Source organism: Pezoporus occidentalis, unplaced genomic scaffold (genome assembly GCF_034315485.1).
Source record: "Pezoporus occidentalis ecotype Australia unplaced genomic scaffold, CSIRO_AGI_Poc_V1 ctg2, whole genome shotgun sequence".
In the NCBI taxonomy this organism is placed as follows: Eukaryota; Metazoa; Chordata; class Aves; order Psittaciformes; family Psittacidae; genus Pezoporus; species Pezoporus occidentalis.
Genome location: NW_026913855.1, coordinates 16,332,269 through 16,352,365, shown reverse-complemented (window position 1 = coordinate 16,352,365; position 20,097 = coordinate 16,332,269). Strand labels below are relative to the sequence as shown.

Below are 20,097 nucleotides of genomic sequence, written 5' to 3'. Positions count from 1 at the left end.
AAGTCATGGTGAATTCTTCCTTCCTTTCTTCCTCTTACACATACGTTATATGTTTAGCCATGCTTCTACCTTTAATGCCATGGGATTCTAGTAATCAAAGCAATACTATCAAGACCGTAGGATTGAGAGAACCCTGGAAGAGTGAGGAAGCACACCAGATAAAGCAAACAGTTGGATTGCTTCTTAATATCCTGTTGTTACCATGAAACCTGTCTTAGGTCTTAGCTGTTGTTTAGGTCTTAACTGTTGCCATGTTTTCATGGCCTGCTCTGCCAGTAAGGTTGTTGGTATTACCATACAGCTGATTCTGGTTCATTGGTGCTTCATTCCTTATTACAAAATAAATGAGTGACTCTTAAAGACCTATAAAACAATTCCTTCTTCTCTTGTATATTGAATTTGGTGCTTTAACCTGCATTATTATGGAGAAAAGTATTTCATGGTGCCGGTGCCAGATGTGTTAGCACTTTGTGCCAGTGTTTCTTAGATGTTGTTTTTCCATGTCCATCTGCACAGAATTCTGGAGAGAAGGTCAGCAAAGTCAGCCTGGTGGATTTGGCTGGGAGTGAGAGAGTGTCCAAAACAGGAGCTGCAGGAGAACGCCTGAAGGAAGGCAGCAACATAAACAAGTAAGACATTGGCATATGCAGGTTGCAGGTCTTAATCTTTGTAAGAATCACTGTTGTTTTCCTGGCCACCTCTGGTGTGCTTGTCACAAGTCAGCTCAAATGATAGACCTCATCAGAAGCAGTTTGTTACAGATTTTTCAGCTGCTTCATGCTGAACACTGTGTTTCTTTACATTGGTATAGGGACCCTGAATCATACTTGACTCAGATGAGGTCTATATGAATTTTATCTGGAAAAAGTGACAGCAGCACTCTTTAATTAAGTATATACCTTTTGTGATTCATTTATACACCCTGTCCCCAGGCTCATGTGTTTTGTCTCATCATCTGCTCAAGGAAGAATGCAGAGTTGCAGAGTTGAATGGCTTTGTTCCAACATATATTAAAATATATAAGGGTATAATTCATAGTTTAAGAAAACCAGCTCAGAATGAAGCTGTGTTAGTTTAGCATTGCCTTGAGCATTTGTACTCAAGCAATGACAAGTTTCAAGGCACTTTTTTGCCGTAATTACTGTGTTACTGCCCAAAAGCAAGAATTTAGCACAATATTACTGCTGTCTTAAATATACTAATTTTCCTGGGAAAGAGAGAGTTCAACTGTTACATTAAAAGCCACTACTTTTTCAATGTAATTTTAAAATATTACAAAATATTTTGGTATTTTAAGTCGACAATGACAGCACAAAGAGTGTTTGAACAGCATTCATACTTTAAATGATTTAAAATTACCTCTTTTTAGAGTTTGAACATGGTTGCTCTTTCTAGCTTAATTTCTAATTTACTTTGTGATTAATATATCATATTAGTAGCCACGCTGAGCAGTCCTTGTGAAACAAAATTGTGCCCCTGCCCAATGGCAGGTATTGCACCTTTACCCCACAGGTTATTAGTTAAATTCAGATTGCTTTTACTACAAACTGTATTTTGCATAAACAAAGATGAAATTAAATGTTTCTTTCAAATTCCTGAGGAAGAATTCAAATGCCAACTCTCCCCACAGCTGTTAACAAGTTGGAAGTGTAGTTATACATACAGAAAGACTTTTTCTTTCCTAGTAGGATGTTTACTCAGTGTTAAAGTTTTACGGTATTGGTGCAGTAGGGGAAGGTTGTTTTGCCCATGCTGAACCTCTTTGACAATACAGGACTTCAGATGCAAGCACCAAACTTTTCTGTAAAAGCTATTTTAAAAAGAAAATGGACACCTCTACATTTTCTCACCAGTTAAATTCTAGTGCAATATAAATTTGAGTTTCATAGTCCATTTATTAAGCGTCCTTTATTTGAAAACCCTTTTGGAACTCGTAGGCAAAAGAGAATTCTTAATGCTGTGCTTGGTGTCGTCTGTTAGATTTTTGCTGTTACTAGGCACTTTATTAAAGTCTGACTTTCACTGGAAGCCTCAAAATCGGTATGCATGTTTTATCAGACCAATTCTTCTGAGAGCATTGTATATGGTGTTCTCTTGGGTGTGATGCATCTTATTAGAGAAAGGCAATATTTTCTGGAGTGATACAGTATACTTAAAACTTACACCTTACAGTGCCAGCTATTTTTTTTTTTATTATTACTTTTTATTCTTTCATGAAACAGCAGTAACATGTGTTGGTAATGTGTTATGTTTAGTCAACTCAGAAATGGAGCTGCTGAAATTACCTGGCAAATAAATCTGCTTGTGCTGTGTTTTATTGCCTTGCAGAAAAAGATGGAAATTATGTACCTGTTTCTGTATTTACAAGGTAGGGAACAAGTACACTCAGCTGTGCATACCAAAACTGCACAGTGTGACATTCTGCCAGTCTCTGCAGATGTCTGCCGTTTGTTTCTGATGAAACCTGGCTGGGGCCCTGGTAGCTGCCACCGCAGTCCCAGAAATCATCCTTTCCTATCTTGGGGCAGCATGTTGCAGAGGGGATGTGATGGATTGCACTCCCACTTCCTGAAACAATGGAGAGTTGTGTCATTTTGTTAAAATCTTCATAAAGTTGTCATAAAAGTTACTTCTGTTTTTTCTTAGAGCTGATGAGGAGTTTCCTTGGTGAAGATACTGGGCATCTGCTCTTTATTATTGAGAGTTCTGGGGGACTTGCCATACTTTATAGGAAAGCTGTATGTGCTTGTTCCTCCCCAGGATGTGCTAGTTCCCATACAGAGTGTTGAAACACAGGTGCTTAACAACTTTGTGGTGTAGTCGAAAATCTGGAATACAATAGTAGGAGGAAGTAGAATAAACAAACTTTAAATTAGTGGCTAAGAAAAATACTTTCTGTGAGCAGTCTGCAATTTTAACTCTGATTAGTAAAATCATAGCGGTTGTCTTTTTAACTTGAGAATGCAAAAAGATGTCTTTAAAATGTAGGCGGAGGAAGGAATGGGTTGAGACAGGTCTGTCTCCAATCTGGTTTTAGGGAGGGTTTTTTCTTTTTTTTGTATTCAGAGTTAACTAATAGTCAGGTGGATTCTGCTCATTGAAAACTTTGGTGGTAAATTGTACAGAATTGGTGTCATTTATGGACAGAGCTGTTCCCTGTAGTGAGGAAGCACCACTTCACTTTCAACACGGCTGACCCAGGCTGGTGGTGGAAGTGTGCAAACGTCCCCACTGCCTGCTAGCAAGGGCAGCCTGGTCATGCCTAAGGAATAGGGACAAGGAGGACTGAAAGTGAGCAGAAATGGCACCTTCCCATGCTCTTGCATGACATAAATTCACTGTGCTGCTTCTGAACTGCCTCAGTCTGCACTATGGGCTTAAGCCTTCCAGTTGATTCATTGTATAAATAGTGAGAGATAGGATCAGGGTAATGGTGGATCTCTGATGCATCATTTAGCATGAAGCAAAGCAGCTGATGAGTCCTGTAATTATTTTGTTGAGCAGCCATTTCTTTTACTGCTTTCCTTAAAGTCTTTAAATGGCTTTGTATTGTGAAATCTCAAGCAAAATACATAAATGACTCCAGTTTGTTTTTTATTGCAGATGTTAATAGTCTTAAAATAAAATCAGTATTTATAAGGAGCAGAAACATTGTCACATCTTTTAAGTGCGTGTTAATAAACTGTAGCTTATAATTTCCTGTTTATTAAAATGTAGTGCCCATAACTCAAATTAGTATTGCAGCCCTGTTGTGAAATATTTTTCAGGGACAGGCATTTTTGAATCCCTGTTCTTCCTGTCTTCCTTCTGACTGTCTCTTTTGTCCCTCTCTTTCTGTTTTTTGGCTTTGGTCTTCACATTTCCCCTCATTTAAAGACAAGTAAAAGGAATTTCAGGAAAATAGGTTGAGGTGGTTTTTTAACATTATGTTCCTTGAAGATGGACTCCATTGAAGTGTGCTGGTGGTACTTTTCAGTTGTGCTGTAGGAGGTTGCTATGGAGCAGCATAGCGCATCCTACTGTTTGCTCTCTCATGTTTAGCATGCTGTCATCTCTGTCTGTGGAGGCTGGAGGCAAGAACCAATGCTTCCTCCCCCAACCACCACCCACAAGGTTTCAGAGATTGTTAGACTTCTGTTTAGGTCACAAGCTAAAGCTGTCCTTTTTGCTATGAGTTTTTCAAAGGTGGATTGGAAAGTTGTCCTATAAATAAATTTACAAAGTAGAGTGCTTTCTGGGAGACCAGATTGCATAGCCTCTCCTTAAATTTCTTTTTCTTTCAATTTTGCTTTCAGGTCAATGCTGTCTTTGTGCCATATGCAATATGGGACATCTTGTGACATATGTAATGGTTCTTATTACCTTACCCTCAGATACCTTCCTTGAAATAGTCTTCTGCAACATTTTTGTCATTTTTGAAATGTCATTTCTGAACCAGTGGTAGTTACAAGCAGCAGTAAGGCCCATTTACAGATACTGTGCAAACACTGCCTATTAGCTAAAATAGTGCTGCTACTTTGGAAAGGAAACTCAAAAGGATGGAGTGGAACAGTAAAGTTGAAGATTTATTTGACCATCTAATTGTGATGCTGCTGAAGTTTTCCTTGGTAGCTACAGAGAGTAGCTGGATATATGGGCATGAACATGACAGCAGTATGCTCTTGGGCTTCAGCATTGTTTGTTTTAAAACCCTTGAGGCATCTGTTTAAAGTTCTCAGGCTCCTGAGCAAGCTTATTATCTTAAACATACTTACCCCAAGAGCCCTGATGTCATTTAGAATTTACATAGGGTTGTTTAACAATTGGATTATATAATGCGCATATGCTTTGCACAGATTCCTGGGACAGTTACCCCTCTTGGTAGAAGTGGTACATGCACAAAAGTAACAAGTTATCTCCATTTTCTTCACGACTCAAGTGATGTTTGGGATGTGGCTGGCTGCTAAACTGTTCTGGGGCTTTTGTCTTTCATGCATGTGCAACTCTTTTGTATCTGGGAGATTGTTTGGTCTGTTTCCCCCACAAGAAACTAGTGAGGCTCTACCTCAGTTATAAGAACCCATTTATCAAGGGACCTCCTAATCAGTCTCTTCTGATGAGCAGTCTTCCATTGTTGTCTGATGCCTTATTAGTTGCTGGCTCATCAGGCAGACTAGTTCTCCTGGGCCATAACTGGCTCTGTCTTGAGAATGCTTCCTTATAGCTAGAGAATTGTTCAGTTTTAGTCTGGTTTTAAACCAGTGCTCTTAAAACATGGTTCCTAGAGATGGGGGACTTGTGCTGTGCTGCCAGCGCTGACTTGTAAGAGGGTCACGAGGCAGTGTCTAGGATAGAAAGATTTTTAGTCTCTGAGAAAAAGTAATTCTTCCAAATGTGTATCTTTAATAAATACATCGCCCTGTATTCAGCAATGGGTTAGCTGATCATTCACAGGGAAGCTGTGAATGCTCCATCACTGGTGGTGTTCAAGACCAGGTTGGACGAAGCCTTGGATGTCATGGTTTAGTGGGAGGTGTCCCTGCCCATGGCAGGGGGGTTGGAACTTGATGATCTTGAGGTCCTTTCCAACCCTAACTATTCTATGGTTCTATCTCCTGTAGTGATTTGCAACTTAAGTTATGCTATGATATTTTAAAAATTGGGACGTGTGGTTCTGCAGAGCACAAATTAAAATCTTTAGGAAATCCTTTTTCTGTGTTTTATTGAATCTACATTTGGAATATGTGTTAAAGCTGTGCTACTGTGTTACATTTATAGATCACTTTCAACACTGGGCTTGGTTATATCATCACTTGCTGACCAAGCAGCAGGGAAGGGGAAGAACAAGTTTGTGCCTTACAGAGACTCTGTACTCACTTGGCTTCTCAAGGTAATTAATATTTTCCATTCACCCTGTTCACAAGATGTCAGCTTAATAGTTTGTAGGATCATTGTAGCATACCTTAGTGTATGTGGACTTTTCATCGTTTCTTACAGAAATGAGCTACAAAGCTCTCTTAGCTATAAGTTATTCCGAGTAATACAGACATGTAAGTGGATCTTGTGTGAATTCCATGTGAAGTCTTATTTGGCTGCTTTCAGTTGTGGTGGAATCAAAGCTGGTGGAGGTGGCTGGAAATGTTTATGGATCATACTAGTTAGTTTATATCCTTTCAGTGTCTAAATAGGAACCTTTGTATTTTAAGTATCTTTGTAAAGCCATTGTGTAGTCCCAGAACAATTTTTAACCCTCAGACTTTCTGTGGATATACTCTACAGGACAATTTGGGAGGAAACAGCCAAACTGCCATGATAGCTACTATTAGTCCAGCAGCAGACAACTACGAAGAAACACTCTCTACTCTGAGATATGCAGATAGAGCCAAAAGGATAGTTAATCATGCTGTGGTGAATGAAGATCCAAATGCTAGGGTCATCAGAGAACTACGTGAAGAAGTTGAAAAACTGAAAGAACAGCTCTCGCAAGCTGAGGTAACATTAGTCACAGTACAATGTAAACTGAGTTTCCCAAGGAAATATCAAACTCTGGCTGGAAGACTAGCTTTCTGTTCAAGTCTTCCAAAATGAGGAAAGGAAGAGTCATGCACTTTGGATTCTTTGGATGACTTTTTTGGGGTTGGTTGTTTCGGGATTTTTTTTTGGTTTGTGGGTTTTTTTTGTTTCTTTTGGTGTTTTTTTGGTGGTTTTTTTTTTGTCTTTTTTTTTTCTTTTTTATTTAACAGTTAACTTTGTTTCCTGAAATAAATCCAACAAAATGTTTGCTTGTCTTTAATCACTTCTAAATGAGGACAACATTGTACTGATGGTGACCCTTGTCAGAATAGTCTGTTCTTGGAGACCTTTATGTCAAGCAACAGTTGATGCAGCACAGATAAGCTTCCTACAGCTTCATTATGTAGACTTATTAATAGACTTTTTTTTTTTGTTTGCATTGGTGGACTATGTAATTTTATGATGTCAAATGGAAAAATGAAACGCTATAAATCTGGTATTGGACCACAAAATGTTTAGGAGACTTACTGACATTTGTAAAAAATTGATTACAAAATAGTGAAAATCGCAGCACTGGAACTGTCATCAATTTGCTTTTCTGCGTTAACAAATAACACTGTGTGACTGCTGCTTATCTTAGATTTATACTTCAAATTTGACAGTAAAGTATCAGAGGAGGATAGCTTACTTGGTGATACCTGGAGAAATCAGGCACTGCACTAGGAAAATATTTTTAATCTTTTCAGGCAGGACACAAAGTACTGGTGGAAAAAGAACAGAAGTGTATCTGAGGGTAAATGTGTGGTGTTTAAATTTCACATTCATTTAAGGAAATAGTGTTCCTCACATGAACAATTCCTTACAGGCTGAAATGGGAAAATAGGCTTTACGAAAAAGGAGCCATTCACTTTCTGCTTAAATAAAAAGCTGTTCTAGCCCCATATTTAAATTGGAAAATGTTACTGTAGCATATTATTATGTTGGCAGACTGTGGCTGAACACAATCAGTAGGAAGGTATCCAAATTCTTACTATTATTTTTTTTTTAAGTATTTTCTCTTACACCTTCTGTTAAAAACAGTTATATAGAACCAGCCAGCCTGTTGAATTGTTACTTGGCACTGGATGTGTTCAAGCCCTTTGCTTTTGTTTCCTGTTGTGAAATCAGAAGCCTGTGTTACCTCCAGAGCGTGCCTTCCTTCAAAGGTCATCAGTGGGGTCAGCCTGAAAGCTTTAATGCAACTCTAGGAGCACTTACGAAACAAAGATAGAATGGAAGACTAAATATCGAGAGGAATTTGTGTTGGAGGCTACTGCTGGAAGAAAGACTTCATGGCTGAACTTCAGACAGCTGAGACTTAATGCTTTTAAATATTCAGTTATATACAGACACTGAAGCTTGAGTGGCCAGGCCCAGAAATTTTGTCAGTTACGTTATCCTCTGGAGCTATGTCAATTTTCAGCTGTTTCAGATTTGTACCCATTATAGGTTCATTCTGTCCTCTCCCTTTGCAAGTAACCTGTTTCTTCATCATCATCTACCAGGAAAAGTCTGGGGATAGACTCAAAACCTATACTTGCTGCATTTCACATTGTTTTTGTGCTCTGTTTCCTTGTGTAAGCAGATGTTGCAGTGGTAAAGTAGCTGAGGGGTTTTTGTTGATTTCTGTCTTTTAGGCCATGAAGGCACCAGAACTGAAGGAGAAATTGGAAGAATCTGAAAAACTAATAAAAGAGCTAACAGTCACGTGGGAAGAAAAGCTAAGGAAGACAGAAGAAATTGCACAGGTATTTCAGAAATTACGAAATTATGATTATGAGGAGGAAAGGCCAGATACTCATACAGTGCAAGTCGGCTGAATTTCATGAGCTTTAGTGGACTGTGCTGTTTCCCCACGAGCCACTTAAAATTGCTCTGGATTTTTGTCTTTTTCCTTGCTTGTTTGGGTTTTGTGGTTTTTTTTTTCATTGCTTGTTTGGGTTTTTTTGTGTTTTTTTGTTTGTTTTTTGTTGTGAGGTTTTGTGTTTTTTTTTGTTGAATTTATTTTTTTTTAAGACAAAATTTTATTAAAATAAGTGTAGCTGTGTCATGATATCATGGATAAAAAAACAATGCTTGCTTTTAAAATGAAACATCAAAAATATGTTTGGGCAGCTCATTTATTTAAAGACCACAGTGGGATCTTGGATGTGTTTCCCTTGAAGTGACTAGGAAAATGAAGAATTACAAAAGGGTCAGAATTTTGGGTGGTATTTGTCGCTCTTCCTTTTAGTGACTTCTTAACCAGAAAAGGAAAATGTTTATATGTATTCACTACAGATTGTTTATTATTACTGTACTTAAAATGAGACTTCCAGATTCCAGAGTACGTTTACATAATTTCCACCATCTATAGCTTGAAGAAAATTATTGTTCGTTTCCCTTTCTAGTCGCAATATTCCAGAAGCAGCCTCTGGTGCAACCACTGCTTAAATAAAAGTAAAAGAAAAAAGAAAGGAGAAAACGGGAGGGAACCAAACACAAACCAAACAACAACTCCAATGCCCAAACTGTAGCAAAGCAAAAGATGTGTGAGCAATTAGATGCTTTAGCTGGATTAATAATAATACTGCAAATGAATAAACAAGAATTAGGGCATGCTATATTCTAAATGATCTATGACTGTGATTATCTTTGAAGTAATTGCAACTGCGACTAGCTTTTAATTAACATAGAGTTTCAAAGTCGCATTGTGTTACTTATGAGTAGCCCTAATAAAATCAATAGGGCTGCTCAGGTAAGTAAGTTTCAATTTGAGGAGGCAGATGTTTGAGGATTAGATCTAACTTTTTGTTGTTGGTGCTTAAAAATAAGTTCTATTCAACTTACGGGACTTGACCAGTGACTTAAGTTCTGTTTCTGCTGCTGACATACGGAATGTGTGCTCAGCATGTGCACCTTTAGCTTTAGCTGGTCTGCTTTCATTTACTTGCTGTACTTGTCTCTATGTGTTGTAGCAGGCAAGATTAACCTATTTTTGTGCTTGCAGGAGAGGCAAAGACAGTTAGAGAGCATGGGAATTTCCCTTGAGTCTTCTGGTATCAAGGTTGGGGATGACAAGTGTTACCTGGTGAATCTGAATGCAGACCCTGCACTCAATGAGCTTTTGGTTTACTACTTAAAGGTAAGAATGTGAACAGGATGTTTGCACAGAATGAAATGACTCGTTTTGAATTTCTGGCTCAATTTTTTGCTTGGGGTGAATTCAGATTTTTTTAAGACTAGTTACAGCAAAATAGGATGTGTTTCCCAGCTTCACTGTTTTCCTGATTGATCTCCTGATTGCCAACAATGGGAGAAGTGCTCCATGTGTGCTTGTGTTGAGATAAATTCTAGCTTTTCCAGGAAATATGTGAGTAGAAATGCCTTTTGGGCTGAACTTTGAGAGCCTCATGTTAGATGCTTCCTTTTGTTAGTCAACTGAGGATTGCTTTAAATACTAATGAGTTAATCATAAAGAGATGATGTTTAGTAATAATCAGTAAGAGTAAACATAGTCTTCCATGACAGAAGGGCTTAAGAGAAAGAGGAGAAAAAAGCGCTGGTAAAAATTTACATAAATGTATTTTCCTAGTGCCACTGGATTTCATACCATTCTGTTTCACATAGTTTCATGTCAAGAGTGAAATAGTGTCAAATATAAACTTAGTAAGTTTGTAAGAAGGTGTGAGCTCCTTGTGAGTAAGATATGAAAGGCTATCCTATTTTTATTACTTTTCTGCAAAGATAGGGTTCTGTCTTTGAACAGTAGCAAATCACTTCTCCAACAGCAGCAAAGTCCAGTATTTCAGTAGAATTTACAGTATGACTTGAAATTACGTAGAGATTAGTGTGTTTAGTTGAGTTGCTGTTAGCTATTTTCTGAAAAGCAGCCAACTCTGTGCACCTTATTTTACTGTCCATGTTGTCCTCATATATGCCTGTATGACATGTCTGGTTTTCTTCACTGTTTGCATTTATTGCTTGTATGCAAGCATAGTTTGATAACATTTTTAAATAGCAATTTGTGTGTAAACTGCTTTAGTCTGCTTTATTTAAAACCATATGAAAATAAAGTACAGAACAGAAGAGCAGTTTTCTGTGTGACCTTTACAGTCTTCAAATCTGCTGTGGTACCCTTTCTGCTCTACAGAAGTGCTTAGCAAAAGAGAACATGTAGATTGTGTAGTCTCAGTGCTTTAGCTAATATTTTCTTAGTTATATAAACAGTGATAGTTTACTTGTCTCTTAGTAACAGCTTATTTTCTAGGATCACACAAGAGTTGGTGCAGATACCTCTCAGGATATACAGCTCTTTGGTATAGGAATCCAACCAGAGCACTGTGAGATTGATGTTGCTTTAGATGGAGAAGTTACACTCACACCAAAAGAAAATGCAAGGTAAGGAAGATCAGCAGCACTTTCCAGTGAAGCGTTTGCTTGTCTTTACCAGAAGATAACTTACATTCATTTTTGTTTTACATAGTCAGAAGCATCTTGTGTTCTGATCAACGAGTAGCTTCAGTATAGGTGACTTAGATACTCAGAAGTGAAATTGAGTAATAAAACTGAAGGTTTCCCCCATTGTGTACACACCCACCCACCACCTACTCTGTAGCATGACAGGCTATCAATCAGTGGTGTGGGTCAGAATAAAGCATCACAAGAAAGTATCCAGTAGGAATGAGGGACCACTGCTTGTCTCTCTTGGGTGGCAATGAAATCACTGAGATGCTTCTGGCTATCCTGACCTGTGTGATGAGATAGTGAGCTGTGTCTTGATGGGAGAGGCTAAACTGTGCCTCATGAATAGTTTCTGTTACGAAGCTCAGCATTTTGTGAGAAAGAGATGTTTTAAAGATCTTGAGATCATTACATTATTTTCCTAAATCTTTAATTACTGTTGTGCCTCATAAATATGCAGTGTGAAGTCACGTTTCTCCTTTTGTTTCTGCTTCTGTTATTTTAGTGTTTTTTCACTTTGGGGGTACTGTGGCTTCTTGGGTGGAACTGTAAATGTATGTCACTTCATCTCCAATGGCATGTGATAAGCAGTACCTTTGTTCTAGTTAATAGTCATACTTCTTGTCTGAAATCTGAATATCTAAATAACGTATAGATTATTATTTGAATGAGAAACACAAGTTTGAGAGACGTCTTTTAAAAAATCTGATCTCTTTCACTCTACCTTCAGTAAAATACCTCTTGGCATTTGCATTTTATTTCTGCAGCCTACAGCACAAAATTCCAAACAGATGGGATTCAGACTTGTGATAGAGTTACTGTACTGGAAATCAGTCATTTTGACTGGCAAGAGCAAAGGCACATGTCAGTGGGAAAAAATGTATTTTGTTTTACTCGTGCCTGATCTGCAATGCTTAAGTAGCTGTTCTTAAGATTGTAGTGTCAAGAAAAATTTAGTTATCAAGATTTCATTGTAAAAAAAAAAAAAAAAATAATAAAAATCTGGCTGTAAGGCAAATGGTCACATTTGTGCTGACTTACTTGAGAGACAGCTGAATTCAGAATGCTCCATCTGAAAAGGCTTTTCCCATTTTACTTTTTTTTTCCTTTCAAATAAAATGTTCTGCTTTGTGACTTGCATATGCAAAAGTTCGACAGCTCCATTTTTCCCATTTGTGATTGAAACTTAAATACAAAGAGACCTAAATGCAAACATAGCAGTATACCAGATGTTCACAAAAATAATATTGTTAATAATAGAGACTCCATTTGTTGAAAGAATGTAACTTGGATCTAAGGGTCTTTTTCTTACACTTGGATGCTGAATATGTTAACAGTATGTTTTACAACTCTCTGACTAACTTGAATCTTGGGAAGCTTTATCAGCAGGATTTGCATACATCCAAGTTTACAGACTGTTTATAAGAAACAGGCAGTGACCCAGTTTGAGACATGGGCATTTAAAGAAAACCATGTAACCAAAAGCAACTGTCTGTGTGTTTACTGAAGAGTTGTACCTGCCAAAGCTAAAGGGGAAAGGTGCTTTGTGCTCAGTTCTGACAGGAGAAATCAGACCAGCATCTTTCGTGTTGATTCTTTAATGAGAATCTGGCAGATTTGTGCATCAAATCACTGTCTGTAGATTGGAGAAATGGTAGATCTTGTGATTAATTTTCAACCTTCTATTTTTAGGATTTCACTGAAATTTTATTTTCTTCTTTCAGGTCCTGTGTAAATGGTGCGCTGGTATGTTCTGTCACTCAGTTATGGCATGGAGATAGAATACTGTGGGGAAACAACCACTTTTTTAGGTAATAGTTGATATTTATATTCCATCGTTTTTACAGTCAGCCTCTTTTGTGTTGGGTTTCTTCTTCCACTGTTCTGCATAAATGTTTTTAGAAACTGAATTTCAATTTTACACAGAATCAATTTACCAAAGAGGAAACGACGAGATTGGCTCAAAGACCCTGAGAAAGAAACATCATTAGGAGAGCATGATCTGGATGCAGCTAGTGAAGCTTCTTCAGAACCAGACTACAACTATGAGTTTGCACAAATGGAAGTTATTATGAAGACACTGAATAGTAATGGTAAGGCAGTTGCCAGATAAAAATGTTCTTGTGCATTGTCTAACAAATTCAGCATGGAACTTTATTTCTGGGTAAAAATAAGTGGTATGTTTTCTCCACTGGAGCTTTCTCAGAAAAAGATATTTTACAGAAACAGTGTTATACGTATACATACATACGTACGTACATACATATATATATAACAATGTATGCACAAATTAGTAGTTGGTTTGTGCCCTGACACACAATTTTATCTCTTGTCCTTTGTAGTGCATCTGAGCTGTGATCATATGCCTGTCAAATCATCATCCAATTCCTGCTAACCTCTTGGGTTTACAAGTTACTGCAAACAAAAGGGTGCTCAGATACGGCTCAGTTAGTTTTATCCTTTTGTATCAAATATTACTGACACCATTTTAACCTTCATAAAAAAAAAAACAACACAAAAACAATAGCAAACCAATAGTCAAAACATCAGCTAGCATGGTTTTTAATGCTTGATCATTCTCAATATTTTATTTCATCTTTGTTAAAACCTGTTGTGATGCCTTTTTTGGACAGGATAATAAATTACATTATATATAAAATAACTGTATGGTCTATATAAAACTATGGTGTTGTCATGATATCCAGGAGGCAAGTTACAGTTCACATGATACGGTATACAGAAATGCTGAAAAGCTTGGTAAACTACTAAATGCTTTGTATGGGGTTTTTAATAGATAAAATTTGAGAGGCAAATGCCTTGAGTTTTGGCCATTGACCAAGATGACTCAGTAGATGGTGTTCCACTGTTCTCTGTTCTCCTTTCGTCATATCTTTGCAGTATTTCCATTGTTTGCTGTGGCTTACTTTTTTCTTGGTCTCCTCTTATTCTTTCTTTAACTTTCTCTGTTTTGCTGTTAAGTACAGCATGATGGTTTCATGTGCTTGATGCTGTAATCAATATTCTTAGAATATTGATATTCATCAATATTTTAAGCAATATTCTCAGAATGTTGTAAATATTCTAAATGTTTACAGTTTAATGGGATTGCTTATGTGAGGTACAGGGTTAGGCCATTTAAATTGATATGAAATTAACTGTTTGATAACAGAAATATTCTTGTTATGGTTCACTCATACCAGGAGACGAATTTCAGATGAATCTGCCGTCCTGGTGGTCTTCAGTGTTGTCATCCCTCCTGAAGATTCTGTTGCCTGTTTTAAGGCCTCAAACCATCCCATATCTATGTCAAAACTGGGACAAAGGTTTTGAACTTGATTGGCTCATGCATGAGACTGCTGGAGAAATTTGAAAGCATTAATTGATGCTTGATCTGCTTGTCACTAACCAGGGATTTGACTAAACCGTAGCAGTCTACAAGTCAGTGTTCTTTGACCAGGGAGTCACATTTTTTTTGGGGTGGGGTCATGTGTTGGTATTTAGCTGATTGAAATGATTCTTCACAATATTTCAGGTGTCTTTACGTTCTAGTTCAGTAGACTTTTGTGATGTGAAAGCAGTTTTTTGCCTTGATTGTTTTCTGTGTCTTTGCCCAAGAACCGTACAGACCTTGCTGTTTCATTAGAGTTCTTTCCTCCCTAATGCACAGCAAATGTTAGCAGTCATCCATGTCACACAGTTTCAGAGGCATCATAACCCAGTTATTATTCTTGTTGTCTCTTCTGTTCCCTCCCACATACAGGGAGCAGGAGACACAACAATAAGCTTGTTGCTTAACTAAGTTGGAGTAGTAAGTGATAATAAAACCCTGACAAAACAAGTAGCTGTGACGGTTGTAGGCTGGTCTTTTGAATCGAAGCTAGATATCGCTTCCAGGTTCTGTTCTTCTCAATGATATAGCTAAAATAATTTTTTTTTCTGACAGGCTTCCAGTTTGTTAGGTAAGAAGTAAAGCAGCTTTGTCACAATACTATTAGTTATTCTTCCTTGAAATGAAAAATAAGTATGGGTAAGGAAGAAGAAATAACTAAAGACAGGTAATTCTACTAGGGAAACTATGGGGGGGAGAATAAAGGCATATTTTAAAAATGTGATTAGATAATTATTTTACAGGCATCTATTGGTACAGCTCAAAACAAGAGGGTTTTGGGGTGGATTTTATTATTCTTCCCTCACCCCCCTTGATCTGTTTGACAACAGTAACTCTCTTCAAGTAAATAGCCTAGCTTCTCCAGGGTGCAAACACAGGTTTTTTTTATGACATGTAACCAGTACAACAGTGTCACATACTGCATCCGTCTCCAAAGAAGCTCTGAGGAAAATGTAACTTTGAAAACAGCTGTAAAGAAAACATCCAGATTCTTTCTTCCCTTCAGCATGTTCACTTTCTTTGTGGGATTCTGTCTGATCAGCTTTGTACTGCTAATTTGTGATGCTGGTCAAACACGGAATGCAGCAAAGAAGTTTACTTTATTCTTGTATACTGTGCAGTGGTTAAGTAAACAATGTGATTAGATCATGCAGCTTTTCTTTTAAGCAAACAGAACTGGTACAGCTCAGGGTGGGAATTTTGATGAAACTTAGTAAAGCAGCCTGTGTCATAACCTTCTTCTAGCTTGCTTAGGAAAATGAACTTAAATGAAATCCTAAGGAATTAACTCGGCATTGTTTTTACTGGATTAACAGATTCCAGATGTGAAATAAGTGACATTGCAGGACGGTAATAAATGCTGTTCATCCTATGAAGAAAGTGTGTTCTTCTGGTTCAAAGTGAATACTCTAATATTTTGAAGAGGATTAAGTGTGTATGAATGGTCTTTTCATGGCCATTGAACTTTTGCCACATAAATATGTAAAGGATTGAGAGTTAGGGCTTTTAACACTGTATGGAATTTGCTGTGAGTTTGGCAGGCTTTGGGTAGAATTTTCCCTAATTTATTTGATTTGGCATGAAAATCCAAAATTGTGGAATGTAGTTTTTAAATCTAACTTAAACACTATTGTAGTTCTTTCAAATTGTGAAAAGCTTGGCTTTATTTTTTCATCTTCCAACTAGGTAGTTTATAATTCACACCATATTTTGCTTCCTCACTGTGAAAGGTGTGGGGTTTTCTGTGGAAGCTCTTTCAAAATATAAATTGAAGACTTTTCTAGAAGTGTAGATTTACCTTTTTCATTTCGATGCAAGCATAACCCACCTTCTCCCCTTCCCACCCACCAAGCAGTAGAGGATTTCACTGAAATTGGGAAGTTTTAGACTAGGTTCTTGCACCTTGTTCCAAACATTTTCCATGGTATAATTTGATGCTGTGGGGGTTGTGTTCCTGTAAATCTAAGTGGCTGAAAAGATCCCTTTTATTAAGGAAATCTGCACCCTGAACTTGGAGCTGGTGTTTGAGCAGTTTAGGAGAGTCTCATCTTAATGAGTCAGCCTTAGTTTCATTTCCTGTGTTTGCAAACACAATAGAAGGCTTTTAATTTCTTCCATGCCTCTTCTCTGTCTTCTGCGTAATACCTGATTTCTCAGCCATTCTTGCACATAACTAAAACTGTTTTGGTGATTATGCAGTAAAACCTATGCATGTGAAGGTAATTCCGGTATTACCTGGAGAAGTTAGAAAGATAATGATGATGCAGGTCAACAGTAATAACTTGGTTTGTAGTCTAGAATATTAGAACTTGGTTCAGTTAGTTGTTTTTGTTGCACTGTCTGTTTAAAAGCTAAAAATAGCTAACTGCCTTTCTGAGAATGTCATGTACTAAAATGTAATATTTCTGGCTATTTTAAGACGCTTTTATGCATCACTGTTTTGCTGTTTTGTTGCTATTTATACCGGTTGATTTTAAACTTGTGCTTTATAATTACCATTGCAGTGATATTTTATGATGCCTTTGTGTGAAGCCAGTGATTTCTCCTATGGATAAGTCTAGGGCCACAGTAGCAGCTTTTGCAGAAGTGTTTATTTTCTCCTAAAAATAAAGATGTGCTTTACATCAATCTTAATATTTAAAAAAAGGATGCTAAGAGGCAAAACTAAACCCACTGCAGTAACAGAACCCTGGAGATCCTGTTTGCTTCTCTGGCATTTATAATAAGAAGGATTTGTTTCATGAAGTGACTTGCCTTAATGGCCATGTATGTTAAAATTGCAGACAGCAAGTTAGTTTGTCTTCAGCAAAATTAGTCTTAGTAGTTTTAGTACTCAGTTGTTACAGATTACTAAATATGCTAACGCTACGCTGGTTTGCAAAGATACAGGAGATGTGGGCTTTGGGAAGGTGTATGTATGTGGTAGTGATCAGCATACGCTGTTTGTGATGAAAACTATACAGAACCTTTAGTGTGAACCCTCTATTGCATGCTATAGTAAGCCAATTTATTTTTTCCATGTAGCACTGTAGTATCAGGAGAACTTGTACAAAACCTTACAAGGACTGGGTTCTGGTATTGAAGGCAAGATAGTTCATTATTAAATCACACTGATGTAGGTTTCTGCTGTTGCTGTTGTTGGTTGTGTTGGATTTTTTTTTATGGGGGTGGTGGAGGTGGGGAGGTTTTTTGAGCCCACATCTTTAGTTCCAAAGTAGGACAACTTAATTTAAACTAGATGTATTTTTCTGCCTCCTTTGTGTCAGAATGGCATCGTTAAAAGTCACAGGAGCGCTTTTTTAGTATTTGCAAAATGGAAGAGTTATCACAAACAAATTATTTTAAAGCTGAAGGTTTTTTGCATTTGAAAATCCTGGTGTCCTAGAGCTGCAGCGTTTCTTTGCCTAATAATCCATTGCTCCAACTCTTCTCCCTTCTCCTTCCGATGTGCAGAATCAGCAATGTGTTAGGGGATGTGGTGTTACTCAGACACGCATCTAGATTGGTTCTCTTGCAAACCACCTTTTTTTTGGCTGTATTTAAGCTTTCAGATATACATACACGAAGCAGATATGTACTGGTAATATATAGAAGCAGCTCATTCTATAAGACTGCTTTTTCAGATGCACAGTCTGGCACTGGACCTAAAACCAGAGTAATGTTTCTTTAGTTTGAATGCAATTTAGATTTAACCCTAGCTGATGGACGCAAGCAGTTGTTTCAGGATAGAGTATCCAACTGGATGGATACTGGGTTGTTACTGTGATGAAATGTGGTTTGTAAAGCTAAATGCAGGAATTCCCCCCAGAACGCACTTTGTCTGTTTCAGTGCCGTGAAGTGCATTGGCACAATGTGATGTGTGACTAGTCAGACAGTTCATCTAAATTTTCATCCACAGCTCTCCAACATCTTTAATTCTCTGCCAAAATTGAGAAAGTTGAATTGCTTTTTACTCCCTTAAGTCGTTTCCTTCTCTGGTTAACATCATCTTCCCTTGTATTTTGCTTTGTTTTCTTCTTATTAATTTGTTCCCTTTTCCGTCTATTTTTTTTTTTTTTTCCTACTGGTATTCTGGAACATATAACTTCACAGTACTGAATATGCAAGATTGAGGGTCTTAACCATTGTTCTAGACTCTTTGCATGCTGCTTTTTTTTCCCCTTGCTTGGATTTGTCTATTTAATGCATTATTTATTAGTTTGGCTTTTGTTTTGGGAGCAATGACCATCTTGTTTGCAAAGACTCTGAGATATGTTGATTGCTGTTAGCAAGTAAATTATGAGTATTCTGTGATGCTAAAATGACATTTTCTCACTTTTCTGTTTTCTTTCTCTTTTTTGTGTGTGTGTGTCTTTTTAGACCCAGTACAAAATGTGGTCCAGATCTTGGAAAAGCAGTACTTGGAAGAGAAGCGGAGTGCTCTTGAAGAGCAGCGGCTGATGTATGAACGTGAGTTAGAGCTGCTGCGGCAGCAGCTATCTCCGGAAAGGCAGCATCAGCATGGCAACGACAGGCTCTCCTACACTGCGCAGACTGCACAGCAGAAAGTAAATCTCTGGACAGAAGAGAGGTGAGAATACTGTAGTTAAACCAAAGGAATTAATAAGAACTACAGTGGGTGAAAGGTGGGGCTTGAACTGTATGTCAGAAATTGGTAATATTTTTTTGCGGAGTTGGCATGCAGTACAAGATCTGCCTCTGCCAAACTGTTAGCATTTAATTTAGGATTTAGGTTCTGATGTTTAACATGTGTACAAGATCTTCCCATTTGATTTAACACACAAGTGAAATGACAAGTAAGCATTTATTGATCAAGGAAGATGTGAGCAGAGTTGAAGCAGCATGTGTGTGTTTGCATCTTGGCAATGAGAGAAGCTTGCTGTTGGTATCATTGGAGAAAGAGGGACAGCATCTCCATGGAGGGAAGTTCTAGGGGAAGCGACTGACATGATTTATGTTTTCATCATGCAAATAAGTATTCTGTCATTGGATTAATTCAGCAGGAAGAATGACCTGATGTATTAACAGGTTTCTTAGAATTTTCTTTTAAAATCTATTTTCTTTTAAAATGGAAGCTTCATTATTCACTCAGCATTTTTTTCTACATGTAGTGAGTTTGAGTGCTATTACCAGTTTTTATTATTTTTGCTTTATTCTTCACCATTAAAAACAAAACCCATGTACAAGAGGAGTCTAAACACAGATGGCCAAGATGATGTTGCAGCTTTCAAATTCAGAGTGTTAGAAATAGAACAGAACAGATCTTGGTTTACTTTTTGTTTGAGGTCTTGTTTTGTAATTTCTGTCCAATTTGGCCTGGGAAAAAAACCTAAACAAGTAACAAACTGTTGACCAGCAATTAATAGAATGTTTGATATAGCAAGTATGGGGAGAATCAGTGCTGTTTCAACTTTAATTAAAATAATTGTTTGCCCCTCTAAGAGCTAAAAACAGTATCACTGGGAATTGAATGTAAAGCATTGCAGAGTTGTGGTTGGGATTTGCAGGCTTTTTTAGGGCTGCAGAAGGAGTGCAAAATGAGAAGCATGCTAGTTGGAATCACTGCATTTCAGAACTGCTTTGAGCAGCACAGCAAGGCTATCATGAAGTCATTGCAGCAGCAGAGATGAGAAGTAGGCTTACTGCCATGGAAGTGATACCTCTAAAAAGATTTAGCAAAAGGGAAAAGGAAGTAGCAAAAAACTTGCCTTTCCTTGAGAGTTAAGAAGGGAAA

At 37.5% G+C, this 20,097-nt stretch overlaps 1 protein-coding gene across 5 annotated transcripts in view; it reads left to right on the top strand.

Moving 5' to 3' along the window:
• Positions 1-20,097, top strand: part of KIF13A (kinesin family member 13A) — a 111,136-nt gene that overhangs the window by 61,513 nt on the left and 29,526 nt on the right. For 4 of the 5 annotated variants that reach the window (XM_062617988.1, XM_062617987.1, XM_062617990.1 and 1 more), the window contains exons 9-17: positions 517-629; positions 5,758-5,869; positions 6,259-6,471; positions 8,169-8,279; positions 9,521-9,655; positions 10,781-10,911; positions 12,699-12,785; positions 12,901-13,067; positions 18,723-18,933. In XM_062617988.1, the coding sequence (XP_062473972.1) occupies positions 517-629; positions 5,758-5,869; positions 6,259-6,471; positions 8,169-8,279; positions 9,521-9,655; positions 10,781-10,911; positions 12,699-12,785; positions 12,901-13,067; positions 18,723-18,933 (1,280 nt within the window). Of the gene's footprint in view, positions 1-516; positions 630-5,757; positions 5,870-6,258; positions 6,472-8,168; positions 8,280-9,520; positions 9,656-10,780; positions 10,912-12,698; positions 12,786-12,900; positions 13,068-14,174; positions 14,298-18,722; positions 18,934-20,097 lie in introns of all 5 variants that reach the window. The other variant, XM_062617986.1, reaches the window with a different exon arrangement.